This window comes from Panthera pardus, unplaced genomic scaffold, assembly GCF_024362965.1.
Source record: "Panthera pardus isolate Hobbes unplaced genomic scaffold, ASM2436296v1 HiC_scaffold_8, whole genome shotgun sequence".
In the NCBI taxonomy this organism is placed as follows: domain Eukaryota; kingdom Metazoa; phylum Chordata; class Mammalia; order Carnivora; family Felidae; genus Panthera; species Panthera pardus.
The window spans coordinates 76,098,804-76,116,086 of NW_026527013.1; the positions used below are offsets into that span (position 1 = coordinate 76,098,804).

At 42.5% G+C, this 17,283-nt stretch overlaps 3 protein-coding genes across 8 annotated transcripts in view; 1 reads left to right on the plus strand and 2 right to left on the minus strand.

Moving 5' to 3' along the window:
- NME8 (NME/NM23 family member 8) overlaps nt 1-684 on the minus strand; it is a 103,403-nt gene extending 102,719 nt beyond the window's left edge. For 3 of the 4 annotated variants that reach the window (XR_008420161.1, XR_008420162.1, XM_053896804.1), the window contains exon 1: nt 572-684. The gene's annotated coding sequence lies outside the window, so the exon portion shown is untranslated. The remainder of the gene's footprint in view (nt 1-571) is intronic. The other variant, XM_053896805.1, reaches the window with a different exon arrangement.
- LOC109267883 (uncharacterized) lies at nt 202-5,661 on the plus strand. The gene is made up of 4 exons (XM_053896725.1): nt 202-221; nt 328-819; nt 4,403-4,540; nt 4,813-5,661. The coding sequence occupies exons 1-4, from the start codon at nt 202-204 to the stop codon at nt 4,856-4,858; spliced, it is 696 nt and encodes a 231-aa protein (XP_053752700.1). The 3' UTR covers nt 4,859-5,661.
- A 7,554-nt stretch (nt 5,662-13,215) lies between these two features.
- LOC109268050 (probable G-protein coupled receptor 141) lies at nt 13,216-16,829 on the minus strand. Of its 3 annotated transcripts, XM_019451137.2 has the most exons (3): nt 16,636-16,829; nt 15,466-15,580; nt 13,216-14,155 (listed from the first exon to the last, which is right to left on the minus strand). In XM_019451137.2, the coding sequence occupies exon 3, from the start codon at nt 14,118-14,120 to the stop codon at nt 13,233-13,235; it is 888 nt and encodes a 295-aa protein (XP_019306682.1). In that variant the 5' UTR covers nt 14,121-14,155; nt 15,466-15,580; nt 16,636-16,829; the 3' UTR covers nt 13,216-13,232. The 3 variants fall into 3 exon arrangements, with proteins under 3 accessions (XP_019306682.1, XP_019306683.1, XP_053752782.1); XM_019451138.2 differs by lacking the exon at nt 15,466-15,580; XM_053896807.1 differs by lacking the exon at nt 16,636-16,829 and having other exon boundaries at nt 15,466-15,718.
- Between the last annotated feature and the right edge of the window lie 454 nt (nt 16,830-17,283).

The window sequence follows — 17,283 nt, forward strand, 5'->3', positions numbered from 1 at the left end:
TTCTGGGGAGAGAGGAGCCAATGCCACTGAAAGATTCCTCGCCAACTGGCTGCATCAGCCATACTGTCTTACTCTCCCAATAACCCTGAGGCAAGGCGAGGAGGTACAGTTTCTTAAAAGGGCTCTGTTTCCCTATAGTGTTATGGAGTGTCCTCTCCCCGTTTCCATTTGCACACGAGTTAATTGCCTTTGACCGGACTCATGGATCCCACTCCAGGGAGGTTTGATTTTCAGGACGAGACTACTAGTGTTCTTGAGCACAACATAAGCTTTCCGCAGCGTGAAACCAGTGAGGCCCAAACGCCACCCCCCCTCCCCATTCCGTAGTGTCACGGGCGCGCAGTGGGTGACAGCAGACCCCAGCACAAAACAAAGGCGTGGCCCAGGACATGGAAACTACATCCCAGCGAACGGTGCCGGATTCTCCAACAAGCCTTACACAGAACAGAACCTCCTCTCAGCGACACCGCGCGTTTATACGAAGGGGAAGGAACAGTCCCTGGGGATCCCAACCAGCCGTCTGGACGAGGCCCGTGACCTTTGTGAGCACAGCTCCGACAGGTCCGAGTACCTGGGCGCGGAACAGGTGCCCCGCTCCGAAGAGCTTTCAGCCCGCGCAGGTCCTGCGGAAGAGGCCGGACACGGTCCCCGGGACCGCCCCGCAGGAGGCGTGGCCAACGTCTGCACCGCCCCTCCAGGGCCGCGAGCCTGGCCCTCCCCCGCGGGGGCGGTGCCTCGAGGCTCCCTGGACTTTGCGCGCAGGCCCAGGGCGGCGAAGCACGCCCGCCCTGGAACCGCAGGTTTCCTGCGCTTCCCGAGGTGAGACCCCCCTGCCCGGTGCTGCTGCGCCTGCCCGCTCAGCCTCCGGGCAGCGCCCTCCGCTGCGGGTGCGTTTGCCACTTGCAGGTTTGATCGCAGCTCTCCTGGGCTCGACGCCTTCCACCGCGGGGCCTGCTTTATAGCATAAAATGTGTGCTCCTCAGGTTGGAGTGGAAGGCTCTCTGAAGCCCAGCCTCAGCCTGTCTCCAACATCGGCACCTATCCTGGCTCTTCTTCTCCTCCTCTTCTTTCTTTACCTTCTCCTTCTTCTATTATTTGGAAATAATTTTAGACAGAGCTCCCATACACCCTGGGACGACCAGATCAATAGGCTTATTGGAAGGATGAACTAGGGTATCTACCATGATTACTTTTGAAATCTAGTCAGTTAATAAACGACTACTTTCAAATCGAAAAAAAAAAAATGCTAACTTCCCTCAAGTATTATTAGTTTCCTACAATGAATACTTTTCAGAGATAATGTTTCTGAGCCATCCTTAGCCACCCTCTCTCCGGTGGTCTTGCTTTTTTTCCCCATTGCCCCGGTAATGAAGTTCTTTCTCTTCACCATTCGTCAGAGTGAGATTGGCTCTATTTTGAAAAATAGGGTGAGTGGCTGGCTTGATCTGGGAATTTTTTTGTGTCCACTTTTTACTGGGGAAGAATTCTCTAGTATTATCTATGGCTGGAGTATAGGTTGTGAGCATAACTTCCCTGTTCTTAGCAAGTTTCACGTGGGTCGCTCTGTTCTACCGAGGTGGCATCTTTCTTGTGAACTTTTTATTTCTGTGGTTTGCAGGAGAAATAACTACCAGTACTCCCTACTAGTGTTCATCTCAGTTCTGAGCAGCCTGTGGGAACACACCTCCCATCAGCCCTGCCACACTCACTGTTTGTCTTTCCAAAATGCTTAGCTGTTTCTTGATGTTAAGCTGTTAGTTACCTGATTTCTGGAGTCCATCTCACAAGTTTTTGTGGTTTCAGCCCAGAAAGCCATCTAGTAAACCTCTGGGGAACCTAAGTTTTCCTGTGGGCTCCTGTTGACAGACAACAACACAGGCATCACAGAGGAGGTGTCACAGAGGAGGTGTCACAGACTTTCCTCTTTAGGGATCTCTTTCTAATGCCAAATAGTGAGTTGGACCAAAGAACAACTCAGGGTCAATTTATTGACAACCTGATCTGGTGAAATAGTAGTTACTAGAAATATGTGACAGTCCTTTCAAAATGCCAGATGGTGATGTGCAGGGATATTATATATACTTCATATGTATCCTTAATAAGGGAACATCCTATTAAGAAACCATTCTGTAAGTAATCCTGCTCATCTATTTGATTCACTCCGGGAATGAGGATCCTGTCTACAAAGGTCCATGGTATCCCTTCACCTTTTAGTTATTTCCTGCATCCCAAGTATGCCCACATCGGCTGGAAATCTTTTGTTAATAAAATTTTTTGCTTACTCAAAAATACATCATTGTGCCAGCACCTACATAAAGATTTTAGCAGGTGCCACAAATGTTCATGCACTAATTTCAAGCAAACTCTTCACATACTTTCGCTATTTAAGGGAAAACATCATTGATACATCAAGAAGTTCCAGTCTATTCTGAAATAAGCACATTTACCAATGATCAAGACATGCAAGGCAAAAGGTGAAATCAGGTTTTGAAACATCATTCCCATTAACTGCAAGAAGCATAAATGTTGAAGCTTTGAAACATAAACTTGGTGAGCTTTTGCCTTGGGTCTTTCCAGAATGGACTTCAAGGACAAATGCACTCTGACAATGTTACTTATAAGGGATCGTGATGATTCTGGAATAGTACAGAAGATCCCACAGCATGCTAATGCATGTAGGCTTTATAGGAAAACTTCTCAAAGTTTAAAATGGGAAGGTTTGGGGGCATCTGGGTGGTTCAGTCAGTTGAGCGCCTGACTTCGGCTCAGGTCATGATCTCACAGTTCATGAGTTTGAGCCGTGTCGGGCTCTGTGCTGACAGCTCAGAGCCTGGAGCCTGCTTTGGATTCTGTGTCTCCCTTTCTCTCTGCTCATCCCCTCCCCCTTCCTCTCTCCCTCTCTTTCTCTCAAAAATAAACACAAAAATTTGTAATAACTGACTGGGTGGCTCAGTCGGTTAAGCGACTGACTTCGGCTCAGGTCATGATCTCATGGTTATGGGTTCGAGCCCCACATCAGGCTCCATGCTGACAGCTCAGAGCCCAGAGCCTGCTTCGGATTCTGTGTCTCCCTCTCTCTCTACCCCTTCTGCACTCACACTCTGTCTCTCTATCTCTCAGTCTCTTGAAAATAAACATTAAAAATTTTTAATAATAAAAAGAAATAAAAAATAAAATGGGAAGATTTACAACAGATGAATGACATAAAAAGGTTGCAATTCTTAAGTAATAATAATGAAACTAATGTGACATCGGTGTGACAATTGGAATAAATGTAGTTGGGGAAGTGAAACCAGAGATAATAAGATCGAAGTCCATTGCAGCAATCCAGGAGGGCTGGGCTAAGGGCCAAAGTGAAGGCAGAGATTACAGATAAGGGGCAAAAAAGACTTAGGAGACATTTGGGGTTAGTATCAACAGGATCTGGGAAGTAGCACTTCGCAGGGATGAGCAAGGAGGAGAAACCACAGAAAACTCTATAAAGTTCCCAATTTCAATGAGCGAATAATGAGGGATGTAAAAAGAGCTATCAGAACGGGAGGGAAGATCATGAGTTCAGGGATTTTAGGATGACAAAGTGGAAGGAGAAGACTAATGAGTCCAACCATTATTGACAGTTAAATCAGGGTTATTATGATCCATGTAATTAGTGAATCCCAAGGGAACAATAGGACAAAAGTCCTTGAGTAATAGCAGGATGAAGCTTGCTCTGCATGATCAGTAATTTGTGAATATATAATGCGTCCTACCTTAGGGCTTTTTCTAACTGCCCCCTCATACATTTTTGTGTGTGTGAAATTCCCATGAGGCAGTATTGGGTAGTGGGGAGTCTTTGTGACCTTGGTCAGGTTTCTTAACCTCTCTGTAGTCTGGTGTTGTTACTGGAGATAATAATAGAACCTATTTAATCACTTTTGTGAGGATTCAATGATTTAAATTATACCTAAGGCTCAGAACAGTCTTCAGCTTATGGTACATATGCAATAATTGTTATCTATTGTCAGACAGAGATATAAAGCTAAAATATTTCAATTAGCACTCCTGTGTGGACACCTTATACATCAATCTATCTAAAACCTGCCAAAGTACCTTTCCACAAAGATTTCTATCACTGTTAAATTGAATGGAGACTACTGCTCTAAATAAAATGCATCAAAGTTAAAAAAAAAAAAATCCTCCCCCTACTACAGGTGTATATTGACCTTGTGATAATGATGTACTTAGCTCCTGCATCATTTCTTCTTAAGGGGGTGCCATGCTTTCTCCTGTAATCTACTTGATATTTCTACCCTAAATGGCCCAATGGAAAAATCATGTGGAAATAGAAACTTGAAGTCCAATTTCAAGACACATGCACATGTGTAATAATTAGTGATTTTTTTTAATTCTCCCCCAAATCTAGAATGAGTTGGAAGGATTTTTCACAGAGGGTGATGGAGTTACATCGGAACCCCTTGCTGGATTCTTCAGTGCTCTGGTGTGACGTTGTCCTGGCTGAAGCTGAACCTCTGGCCTTGCTCACAGGGAAATGGGGAAGGTGGTGAGTCCTCCTTATGGATGCATACGTGGCCACGTTTACCTTTTGATCTAGCACCCCGATGATATTACTGTCAACATCTCTGCCTCTGCTCCCCACCTCACTATTTGTTTGACTCTGTTGATATTCATGAAATCTTTTCTTTCGTGAGAAGGGCAAGAGGACATTTGAGTTGGGGTAACCCAAGACAATGGAGAGAATGGGAGCTTCCATTTCCACTCTGCCCTAAGGAATGGATTTGAGTTCTCATGAGATACTAGCCACCTTTGTTGCAGGAAACAGGATGTACCTCACATGGACAAACTGGAGAGGCGTGAATAAACATACTCCTTCCAGAGATGTGAGCAGAAATGAAGAAGCCAATAATGGATACTGATGAAAGCAGACTAGCAACACCACATCCAGGCATGAAGGAACAAAGGGAAGAAAGGACCTTAATGGAACCCAGGGACAGTGGGGCCACTCAGCAGGAGCTGTAGCCTAGAAGGTCTGCAGGCCATACTGGAATTGTGAAGACAAAGTAAGGAAGGGGTAGAAAATAAATGCCTCATCCTCATTCCTCCCTCTGGATGGACTCTCCTACTGGTAACTCCCAGTGGTCAAATCCAACCAGGAGCCCACTCTGATCAGGGCCAGCCTCCCAGTGCTCAGAGAAGGGCAAGGTAGAGAAGAATGGCAAATAAAACAACATATAGGGTTAGAGAAGGGGCAGAAACATATAGGAATGTCTGTCCAGAGACTTAAGAGATTCCAGACATGTTAGCCTGAGCTAACAGAAATATGAAAGACAGTTTGTGAGACTCTGGGCCTAGGCAGAACTGCTTTGTGGGTCAGCCAAGGAAGTGTAGCTGGATTTGGAGAGAAGACCATTCGTTCCATCCAGCCTTGGAGTCCAGCAGAGCTCTTGCGTTTCAAGGACCATAAATGCTGGAGGCATCAGAGAATCTGGGGCACGGACATTAGAGATCTTGTGCCACTCTGTGGGAAGAAGATTTTGCCAACCAGGAGCGTGTGGTGGCTGCAGCTGATGGTCCCGTGTCTGGACTCACAAGAGGAAGGCTTCCTGGCCCTCAGCTCTGGGGACTGGAGCAATCATAAGTCGCTTAATAAAAACATACGTAGTATTTTTCTGTGTCTTGGGTCATACATTGTATTAGGGTTCTCCACAGAAACAGAGCCAATAGTATATATATATGGAGAGATAGAGATTGAGTATGAGGAATTATGGAGGCTGAGAAGCCCCGCTATTAGCCCTCTGCAAGCGGGAGACCCAGGAAAACCAGTGGTTAATTCAGTCTGCATCCTGTTTTTCATCCTGCCCAGTTTGAGGGCAGGAGAAAATGAGATGAGATGTCCCGGATTAAGCAGCGAGGCAGGAAAGAAAGGGAGTATACTCCTCTCTCCTCTACCTTTTGCTCTATTTAGGCTTTCAACAGATTGGATGGCGCCCACCCACCTTGAAGAGAGCAATCTACCCAGTCCACTGACTCAGATGCTAGTCTTGTCTAGAAATACCCTCACAAACACCCCCAGGAAATAATATTGTATCTGAGTACCCCGTGGTCAGTGAAGTTGACGTACAGAATTAACCATCACACACATGCCTAAAGGATTTGGGTTTTTGGGTTTTTTTTTTTTAATTTGTTTAAGTTTAAGTGTCACTTATGTAGATCCATGGAGACCAGCTACACACTTACGCAAGAAAGAACACCTGGTGTGGAACTGACAGAGATTGGGGCAAAGGAGATTCAAAGGAGGATTCCTCAAGGAGATGGGATCTGAGCACTTACCTCAAGGAAGGATCACTTTTGGAGCACCCAAATGCTTACTTGTAAATTTTTTTAATGTTTATTTATTTTTTAGAGAGAGAGAGAGACAGAGTGTGAGTGGGGGAGGGGCAGAGAGAGAGGGAGACACAGAATCTGAAGCAGGCTCCAGGCTCTGAGCTGTCAGCACAGAGCCTGACACGGGGCTCGAACTCATGAACTGGAGGTCATGACCTGAACCGAAGTCAGACGCTTAACCAACTGAGCCACCCAGGCGCCCTACCAAATGTTTATCTGTGACACAGAGGCCTCTGACGGCTGAGATCAGGGATGGTTGTGGGACAACCGGGGAAAATGGGACTCTGTTGGGAATGCCCACGCTACACCATCCCGCAAGCATTGTAGGGCATCTGATTCCATGGTTGTCTATCATTTGTCCTTCTCTTCCCAATATCCACAAAGATGTTCAAAATAATAACACTCCAGTATTGAAAATTTGCACTTGCAGGGCGTTGCTATTTGCACCTTATGAAATACCACTTAATTTGTATATCAGCTCTCTGAAATAGGATCTCTTATTCCCATTTTGCATCGGAGGAAAATGAATTTCAGAGAAATACACAAGACCAATGTCCTGTAAGAAAAGAGACCTCAGGTACATCTCTAGATGATCTCTGGATGACCCAGATCTGGGCTAATATATTAACTGCGAGCTATGTATGGCTGCTGAGGTGCGACTACTCAGAATCAGGATGTCCGACAAGTGCTGAATACAAACCAGATTTTGAAGGGCTTCCTATGGATAAAAGAATGCGAAAAATCTCATTAATAATTTTTATATTGATCACCTCTTTAAATGATAAAATTTGGGATAGAATGGGTTAAAGCCTATTCTTAAATTCAACTTCACCTTTTTCTTTTTCCTGTTTTAATATGGCAACTAGAAAACTTTCAATTACATATGTGGCTCACCTTGGTGACACGCATCACATTTCCACTGGGCAGCACTGATCTAGAATTTCATTTGTGGTGAGTCATCTATTGTCCCAAGCTGCATAATGAGTTGCGCCCCAAATCTAGTAGCTTAACACAATCATTTCATTATATCTCTCCATTGCATGGGCCAGGAATTCAGGCGCAGGGTTGGGTGGGCAACTTCTCTGCACCAGGTGATGTGGACTGGGGTCACTCGGTGGTATCCACAAGGCAGCTGGGTGGTCTGGAGGGCCCAAGCAGCTTCATTTGCACATCTGTGCTTTGGCTGGAAGGCTGGGCTCCTCTGGGCTCCTCTCCCCTTCATCTCCATGTAGTCGCAAACATCTCCAGGTGTACTCCCAGAGAAGTCAAACTTCTTCTGGGACTGTTCAGGCTTCAAGAGCTAGTGTTCCACGTGGCAGGGAATGGAGGCTTCTGACCTCTTTAGGCTTCCTTCTGGAAACTGGCAGTGTCATTTCTCCTGTGTTCTGTTTGTTGACACAGTCACAAATTCCACTCACAGGGAAGGGTGAGGGACAGAGATTCCACCTCGTGATGGAAGCCATGTCAAGAACTTGTGTCCATTTTTAATCTAGCAAGTTAATCTAGGGCGGTGATTCTTTTTTTTTTTCAATATATGAAGTTTATTGTCAAATTGGTTTCCATACAACACCCAGTGTTCATCCCAAAAGGTGCCCTCTTCAATACCCATCACCTACCCTCCCCTCCCTCCCACCCCTCATCAACCCTCGGTTTGTTCTCAGTTTTTAACAGTCTCTTATGCTTTGGCTCTCTCCCACTATAACCTCCTTTTTTTTTTTTATCTTCCCCTCCCCCATGGGTTTCTGTTAAATTTCTCAGGATCAACATAAGAGTGAAAACATATGGTATCTGTCTTTCTCTGTATGGCTTATTTCACTTAGCATCACACTCTCCAGTTCCATCCATGTTGCTACAAAGGGCCATATTTGATTCTTTCTCATTGCCCTGTAGTATTCCATTGTGTATATAAACCACAATTTCTTTATCCATTCATCAGTTGATGGACATTTAGGCTCTTTCCATAATTTGGCTATTGTTGAGAGTGCTGCTATAAACATTGGGGTACAAGTGCCCCTATGCATCAGTACTCCTGTATCCCTTGGGTAAATTCCTAGCAGTGCTACTCCTGGGTTATAGGGTAGGTCTATTTTTAATTTTTTGAGGAACCTCCACACTGTTTTCCAGAGTGGCTGCACCAATTTGCATTCCCACCAACAGTGCAAGAGGGTTCCCGTTTCTCCACATCCTCTCCAGCATCTATAGTCTCCTGATTTGTTCATTTTGGCCACTCTGACTGGCGTGAGGTGATATCTGAGTGTGGTTTTGATTTGTATTTCCCTGATGAGGAGTGATGTTGAGCATCTTTTCGTGTGCCTGTTGGCCATCCGGATGTCTTCTTTAGAGAAGTGTCTATTCATGTTTTCTGCCCATTTCTTCACTGGGTTGTTTGTTTTTCGGGTGTGGAGTTTGGTGAGCTCTTTATAGATTTTGGATACTAGCCCTTTATCCGATATGTCATTTGCAAATATCTTTTCCCATTCCGTTGGTTGAAGGGAGGTGATTCTTATACTTTAGCTCACCTCAGAATCACCTAGAGAGGTGTTACAACACATTACCATTGGGTCCCACATCTAGAATTTCTGAATCGGTAGGTCTCAGGTAGAGCTCAAGAAGTTGCATTTTTTTAATGTTTTTATTCCTTTTTGAGAGAGAGGACGTGAGTGGGGGAGGGACAGAGAGAGAGGGACAGGGGATCCCAAGCAGGCTCCACGCTGACAGTAGAGAGCCGATGAGGGTCTTGAACTCACGAACCGTGAGATCATGACCTGAGCTGAAGTTGGACACTCAACCAACTGAGCCTGTGCCATGCAGGTGCCCCAAGAATTTGCATTATTAATAAGGTCCCAGTTGCTGCTGCTGCTAGTGATGGTCTGGGAATCACATCTGGAGCACCAGGAATCCATACGTCAATATGACCAACAAACAATCCCTGCCCACTCTGTCCCCTTTGCAATCTTCACCCTAAACCACCCCAATGCATCTCCATAGAGTATCATTATTTTCCTATTCTTCAGGGACAGAAGTAAAGCTTATACGATACCAGACACAGTTCTTATTGACTCAGAGAACAGGCGAGGATGTGCTTGTCACCATGCACGACTGGAGCAGGCAGGAACTAACTAGTGGATTGTAAATGTCAGACACGAGTGCCTTAAGTGGCAGCATTGCACAGGTGCAAATAACTCACTTACTGCATTTGCTACCTTTGGCTGCATAATACATTATTCTGAAACTTACTAGATTCAGACAACACACATTTATCATCTCATAGTTTCATGTCAGGAATCCAGGAACAGATAAACCAAGTAGTTCCGGCTCGGGATCTCTCATGAGACTCCACTCAACGCCAGCCAGGGCTGGCATCACCTCAAGACTCAAGTAGGAGAGGATCTGCTTCTGAGCTCATGCCAGGTCTACTGTCAGGTCTCGGAAGATCCACTTCCAAGCTTACTCATGTGGCTGTGAGAAAGTCTTGATTCTTTGCCACACGTGCTTCCATGACATGGCAGGTGGTTTCCTCCAGGGTGAAGGAATCCAAGAGACAGCAAGAAAGACAGAAAGAGTGCCCAGGATGGAAGCCATAGTCTTTTTATACCCTAACATTGGAAGCGATATCTCATTTCTCTGCCCTCTTTACTTCCTAACAAGTCAATAGTCCATAACAGGGGAGATGACACAGGGGCAGTAATATTAGGCAGGGACCATTAGAGGCCATCTTAGCTCTGCTGTCCGCGATATTAAAAGGAATTCGTAGAACCCAACAAAGTGGTAAGTTGAGTCCTGACTGTATCCTAAAGTTACACAATCAATCACAATCAATCTTGAAGTTACTTAGGACATTACCATATCCCCTTAAAAAGTGACTACATTTTTTAAATTTTATTTTAGAGAGAGAGAGAGTGCATGAGGGGGGAGAGAGGGGCAGAGGGAGAGAGAGAGAACCTTAAACAGGCTCCATGCTCAGTGCAGAGTCCAACACGGGGCTTGATCTCACAACTCTGGGATCATGATGTGAGCTGAAATCAAGAGTTGGAGGCTCAACTGACTGAGTCATTCAGGTGCCCCCAAAAGTGATATTTTTTTAATTTAAATCCAAGTTAGTTAACATATAGTGTAATAATGATTTCAGGAATAGAATTTAGTGATTCATCACTGACATATAACACCCAGTGCTCATCCGGAAAAGTGCCCTCCTTCATGCCCCTTGCCCATTTAGCCCACCCCCCACCCAACACCTCGACAGCAACCCTCAGTTTGTTCTCTGTATTCAAGAGTCTCTTACGGTTTGTCTCACTGTCTGTTTTTATCTTATTTTTTATTCCCTTCCCCTATGTTCATCTGTTGTGTTTCTTAAATTCCACATAGGAGTGAAATCATATATTTGTTTTTCTCTGACTGACTTCTTCTGCTTAGCCTAACACAGTCTAGTTTCATCCACATGATTGCACATGGCAAGATTTCGTTCCTTTTGATGGCCAAGTAATATTCCATTGTATGTATATACCACATCTTTATCCATTCATCAGTTGATGGACATTTGTGCTCTTTTGGCTATAGTTGATAGTGTTGCCAAAAACATTGGGGTGCCTGTGCTCCTTCGAATCAGCACTTGCTGGGTCTATTTTTAACTTTTTGAGGACCCTTCATACTGTTTTCCAGAGTGGCTGCACCACTTTGCATTCCCACCAGCAGTGTAAAAGTGTTCCTCTTTCTTTGCATCCTCAACAACATCTGTAGTTGCCTGAGTTGTTAATTTTAGCCATTCTGACCAGTGTGAGGTGGTATCTGAGTGTGGTTTGGATTTGTATTTCCCTGATGATGAGTGATGTGGAGCATCTTTTCATGTGTCTGTTGGCCATCTGGGTGTCTTCTTTGGAGGAGTGTCTATTCATATCTTTTGCAATTTCTTCACTGGATTATTTGTTTTTTGGGTGTTGAGTTTGATAAGTTCTTTATACGTTTTGGATACTAACCCTTTATCTGATATGTCGTTTGCAAATATTTCTCCCATTCTGTCGGGTGCCTTTTAGTTTTGCTGATTGTTTCCTTCACTGATTGCATGTAAGTGCACCGCTATTTATCTTGTTCTGTGACAGCAGGATTATAAAATGGTTCTCCTATAGTATTTTAAAGTATTATTAATAATTATAGAATAATAATGACAATTTCTTATAGGCAAAAAGAGGAATAAGCATCCATTTAGTTACTGACTTAATGACACAACGTATGAGATTAACATTGACCAATAGCATCTAAGCTTCTAAAATTTATTTTTATATGAATCAACATTTTAGGTCTATTTTTAAATTATTTGCACAAAGTTGCCCCTGGATTAGGAGAGTAAGTAATATTATCCTGAGTATGGGATGTCAGGCACTATGCCATTATTTAACACATGTTGCTATCTTGCTTCAGCTTTACCAAAACCCTATAGCATAGGACAGTGGGGATCAGAGATTATAAATACCTCATCCATGATTCCATAGTTACTAAAAAGTTTTGAATCCACATGCCCAGATTATTCCAAAACTCTTTTGTGTAAACTATGCTGCCTTGTCAGCCATAAGGGTTTGGTTATTTGAGTCAGTAAATTTAATATCAAAGGTAGCATTGTTATAAACAAATCACAAGGGCATGTCAATTTCTTTAAAAAAAATTTTTTTTAACATTTATTTATTTTTGAGAGAGAGAGGGAGAGAAAGTCAGAGCATGGGCCAGGGAGGGACGGAGAGGGAGGGAGATTCAGAATCCCAAGCAGGCTCCAAGCTCTGAGCTGTCAGCACAGAGCTCAACGCAGGGCTCGAAATCACGAACCGTGAGCTCATGACCTGAGCTGAAGTTGGACACTCAACCTACTGAGCCACCCAGCCACCCCAGAGCATGTCAATTCCTATATCAGTTAAGTATCAGTTAACGCAATAAAAATAACAAAGACGACCCACTTGGATTCTACTTATCTCAATCCAAGTTGGTTGTCTTGGTTATTTTTATTGATTTTAACTGATACCAGAATTGATTTTCATTATATAACACTACTTGGTCATAAAGGGTGCCTTGAACAAGGTTAAGAATAGTCTCACATTCTCAAAGGTTTGGGCTGTAATATAGTCTGCCAGCATGCTTAGACTAAGTCCAGATGCTTTCCACCTTTTCCAATTTCTTTTTCTGCTTAACAGATCCATGTCTGGAATGATATGGGAGGCATTCTGTTTCCTGAGTCCCTACTAAGTCTTAGTCAGAATCAAACCATATTAATGCTCGATTAATCCTGAAAGGACTTCCTCTAAGTCATTTGACTAAGCTGGTTCTTTCCTCTAAATACCATGGCCAGCAGCCATAGCTTTACTGTCTATCAGTCATTTTCAAGAGGCATGTATCTCAGGTTGAGCATCAGTTGAATAAGTTAAGTCTCCTACAATCCATATCTTCAGGTTCTCTGGACCTTGAGTAGATAGTTTGGAGACGGAGGGAAATAACATTCTAAGATCAAAGCCCAGCAAGAGCAAATGCAAAGAGAACAGCCTGGATTACTGCATAGGGAAAGGCAATGGTTGTGCTTAGCAGAAGTATCTCCTGAAAAAGGGGTAGGAGTTGAGTGTCGAAAGGATTTTGGGGGTCAACTTGTGTAGAGCTATGGAAATTGAATATATTCTATAGTTAATGGAGAACAGATCGTCGTTCTCTCAGAAGAGAAGAAACTGTCAATCTTCTACCTTTTCATGGAAAAACAATTTTGGTGATAATTAAGAGCAGAGCATTGAAACATTTGGAATCATGGTAGCAGTCATTCATTTGAAACTATTTTGTCACAATGGTAAAAAGCTGATTACAAAGCAAGTGACGAGGAATATTTAATGGATAACTCCACCTATGAAGCACACCATATCCAGGCAACAGACAGTAGTTAAAGCAACAAAAATTTCATTATAAAGAACTAACTCAGAATTGTCTATCTCTGAGTAATTTTGAATAAAGTGTACCCGGAATACATGATGGGGTATAAAACAGACCACTATTACTAGAAGGAAGAAGAAGCTCTTGATTTGAGCTCTATAGTCTTGATGGGCCCACATGTCAGGCCAGAGAGCTTTTGTCTGTTGGAGAATGACGCCCATCTGTATCAGGAAGAGGACCCCAACCGTTGTGATCATGATAACAATCATAGAGTAGTTCAAGATAATGAATTCTCTGCGGTTGATATCTTTGTAGAACTCAAAGCATCGTCGTTGTTTTGAGTAACTTGGATTTATGCCATATTGTAAAAATAATATTGGCAAAAAAATGAGGCCGCTCACGGTCCAAATAACAATGCTTAAAACTACCGCATGGCACTTTTGCAACTGTTGCATTTGGAGTTTCTTAAAATAGATGAGCAATCGGAGTATGACAATGGCCACGTAGAAAAAAAAGGTGACGTACATATGACCATATAATATGCTGCTGACCAATCGGCAGAGAAAGGTTCCAAACTCCCAGACCTCTAAGATATAATAGCTGAGGCGGAATGGAAGGCTGACCAGGAGGACTGAGTGCAGCACTATGATATTGACAACGATCATGGCAATCATTGATTGGCTTTTCCTTTTGAACATCATACGTGACATCAATACTGTTCCAGTAGTGCCTCCCAGCAAAACCACGCCATAGAGTGTTATCAGAATCACCCTGCATTGCCCCTTGCAGTGGCCTTGGTCTGTGTTTGAGGCATTTGGCAGGGTGGTCGTGCTGATGGGCTCCATGTCTCACCACAAAATGCTCCGAAGATCATAAACCCCTAAATCAAAAGTTTTGCAAAATTATAATGGATATAGTAAAACTACACAGAAACTGCACTTTAATAGTATTGAGTTTTGCAATCCCAGCTGATTATTTACAACCCTCAAGCTGTCTACCCAAAATGGAGTCACTTAAGACTCCACTTAATTACCCAGACATACTGAAGAGACACGCTGAAGCTAAATCACAAAAATAAGTTTGCTTGAATATAAAATTCCTAACCGTACACACAGGTGTTCTATTCACAGGTATGTCTAAGCTCACATACCACGGCTGGGATTACTATGAGACATGTTAGCCGCTGGCATAAAATTTAAGGAAGGGCCAAAAACTCAGTAATCAAAATAAACAATACTTCAATGCAATTAAAAAAAACCCTCAAAATCAATGCAAAAATTCATGATGAACAGGATAACAAAAATTTAAACAGAGGCAGAGTCAGTATATACACAGTACATGCTCATATCAGATCTACAAGGGCCGTTCCTTCTATCGTCAGGATCCAGTTTGAGATAACGTAGAGAAGATCAGATCAATTGTGTGCAATTATTGTAAGAAGAGGCATCAGACAACATTTTAATATATTTCTGTTAGGGGCGCCTGGCTGCCTCAGTCAGTAGAGCATGCGACTCTCTTCTTCAGGGTCATGAGTCTGAGCCCATGTTAGGCATAGAGCCATCTTTAAAAAACAAATAACTAATTTATAAAATATTTTCTGCAAATTGCTTTTGAGCAGGGAGCAGCATCGACTGTGCATATGCCCTGCGCTCTCTCCTTCTTGCCAACCTTGAATCTTTTCCTCATGTAAAGTTGGGGTTGGTGGGCGAGTTCTGTTTAGTTTTTATTTAAGTTTTTCAGGGATGGATGTGTAAGAAGCAGGGACAGCGTAGCAATCTGCCACCCTGCAGGTAAGTGCCAACTCTTGTCACTGAGTCACTGTGGTGTGTGCATGAGTCACCCGGCTCCATGGAGCTCTGGCTGTAAAATGGGAAAATCATACAGCCTACGTTAGAAGATGACTGGGAAATTAAATGAGTTAGTGTGCTTGAGACGGCTTTATAAGTACAGCAAAAAAGCCATATAGAAGTTATGATTCTCATCACGAAACAACAGAAACGAAAGGACATTTGCCTCTTTCTCCTTACCCTACACCTAGGCAGATATACAGTTGTATGACATAAAATTGTTGTGGCATCTGTAAGTATTTAATGAATATCTCAATAAAAAATTTTTAAAAATCCCTTTTGGCCCACCAACTTCCTGCTGAAAAAAATTTTAAATAAAAATAAATAAATAATGTTTTTAAACCTTTGATTGGATCCAGGCATCAACGGATCAGACTTCCCTGTCCAGAAGGATCTGTGTCCTTTTTCCTCATATGTCTCCTGCCCAGCTGGCCAGAGCAGTGTTTGAGCCTTTGTATCTGCGTGAGAAGTTATTCTACAGTGAATGTCTAAATATCTTAGAATTTTTCTTCTGCTACTCCAGAATCTCCTTGTAGGGAATAAGTAAATTTTTTTGTTTCCGAAGCATTATATTGGACCTGGCATATTTAATATGATCAAGTAAGATTTTATTATAACTCAAAAACTTGCATATATATAATTGCATATATATAATAAATAAAAATAATAAAATTATTATTTTATATATATGCCCATGTTAGGCATAGAGTTTATATATGCATATATATATGCAATAATAAAAAATTGCATATATATAATTTTATTATAACTCAAAAACTTGCATATATAATTAGAACTTGCATAATAACCTAAGTTTTATGTGCTGAAATATGCATTTTAACAAAGTGCATGTATTTAAAATATACAATGTTTATATGTTTTTTGGGTGAAACAGAATAGTTTTATATGATTTGTGAACAAATATGATACTAATTTACCTTTCAAATTTTGGCAGTCCTCAAGTCGAAGAAGACAAAATGCAAGTTTGAAATTATTTTAAAGCGATAAAAACCTAAATTATTTACCAGTTCCACAGTCTAAGTGGACACTGCTCTCAAGGCAGTATGACATTTGCAAACAGCGTGAACTGTCACTTACTAGCTGCCTCATCACGGGACAAACGTTTAACCCTAAAGTTGTCTCTTCAGCTGTAAATATGGGAAGGAGAAGATCGATTCTGTAAGAAGTAAGTTAGAGTGTGTCTATAAAGAACCCAACGGATTCCCTGACATAGAATTGGTCATCAAAGTGCCAATGTCATTTTCCCTCCATAACGCACACAAAGATATTTCATAAACACAAGATCCCATTCATTTGCAGTTACTTCTCAGAACTGACCCACAAAAAATGCATGGGGATTATGTTCCACTGCTTTCCTTCCCCCCCACCGCCCACCGCCCCAGGACTTTATGGCACTGCCCACCCCCAACATGATCCTTTAACAGCTTATAATTTCTAGTTATTTCTTTGTTTGTTTTCTATGCAGAAACAAATGAGTACCCAGACTACTTACTTGTTCTTTTCCTCTTATGATTTGTTTCTGGTGGAGGAGTCAGGCCACCCTGGTCATGTGTTGGTGACCTACATCTACAGTAAGAACAGTTTGCTTGAATCCAGACTCCAGTAATGGCACAGTCGAGAGGAATCTTGGGATGGATGGTGGATGATGAACGCGCTTTAGACTGACAGCCTCTGAAGTCTGGAACAGTCAAGATGGAGGGCCCAGATAAACTGCCTGGGCCACAAACGGATGTTTGTCTCTCCAGCTCGTGGTTAAACAGATAAAAAAAAAAAAAAAAGGATTCCTATAAGTGAAGACTTTCATTTTTACTATTAGTGATGTATTTGCGGAAATTTTTCTTAGTAACCTGAAAAACTTAAAGAGTTTTCTTTTTTTCAAATGTTCCTTGTTATCATTCTTATATGTTTCACACTGTGACCTCGTGGACTACTTTCTCTGAGACTTGCATCTTCTCAACCATATGCTCAAAATACAGCTCTGTGTTTCAATTTTCAGAGACTCCCTTCTCTCATTAACTGCATTTGGACATATGGTTCTTTCGAAGCTCAGACCTCTGGCGCTCTAACTGCTACAAGAGGGCTCATTTCGTTTTTCTCAAAAGTCTTTCCTTTTCTTACCTCAACCTCACTTCCTAATTTC

Bases quoted from the DNA above. Each gene is read 5' to 3' on its own strand.
- LOC109267883 (XM_053896725.1), top strand. From the start codon at position 202: ATGGATCCCACTCCAGGGAG. The intron at 222-327 runs GTTTGATTTTCA...CCCATTCCGTAG, and splicing joins ATGGATCCCACTCCAGGGAG to TGTCACGGGCGCGCAGTGGG. The intron at 4,541-4,812 runs GTGAGTCCTCCT...CCTTTGTTGCAG, and splicing joins ACAGGGAAATGGGGAAGGTG to GAAACAGGATGTACCTCACA.
- LOC109268050 (XM_019451138.2), bottom strand. From the start codon at position 14,120: ATGGAGCCCATCAGCACGACCACCCTGCCAAATGCCTCAAACACAGAC.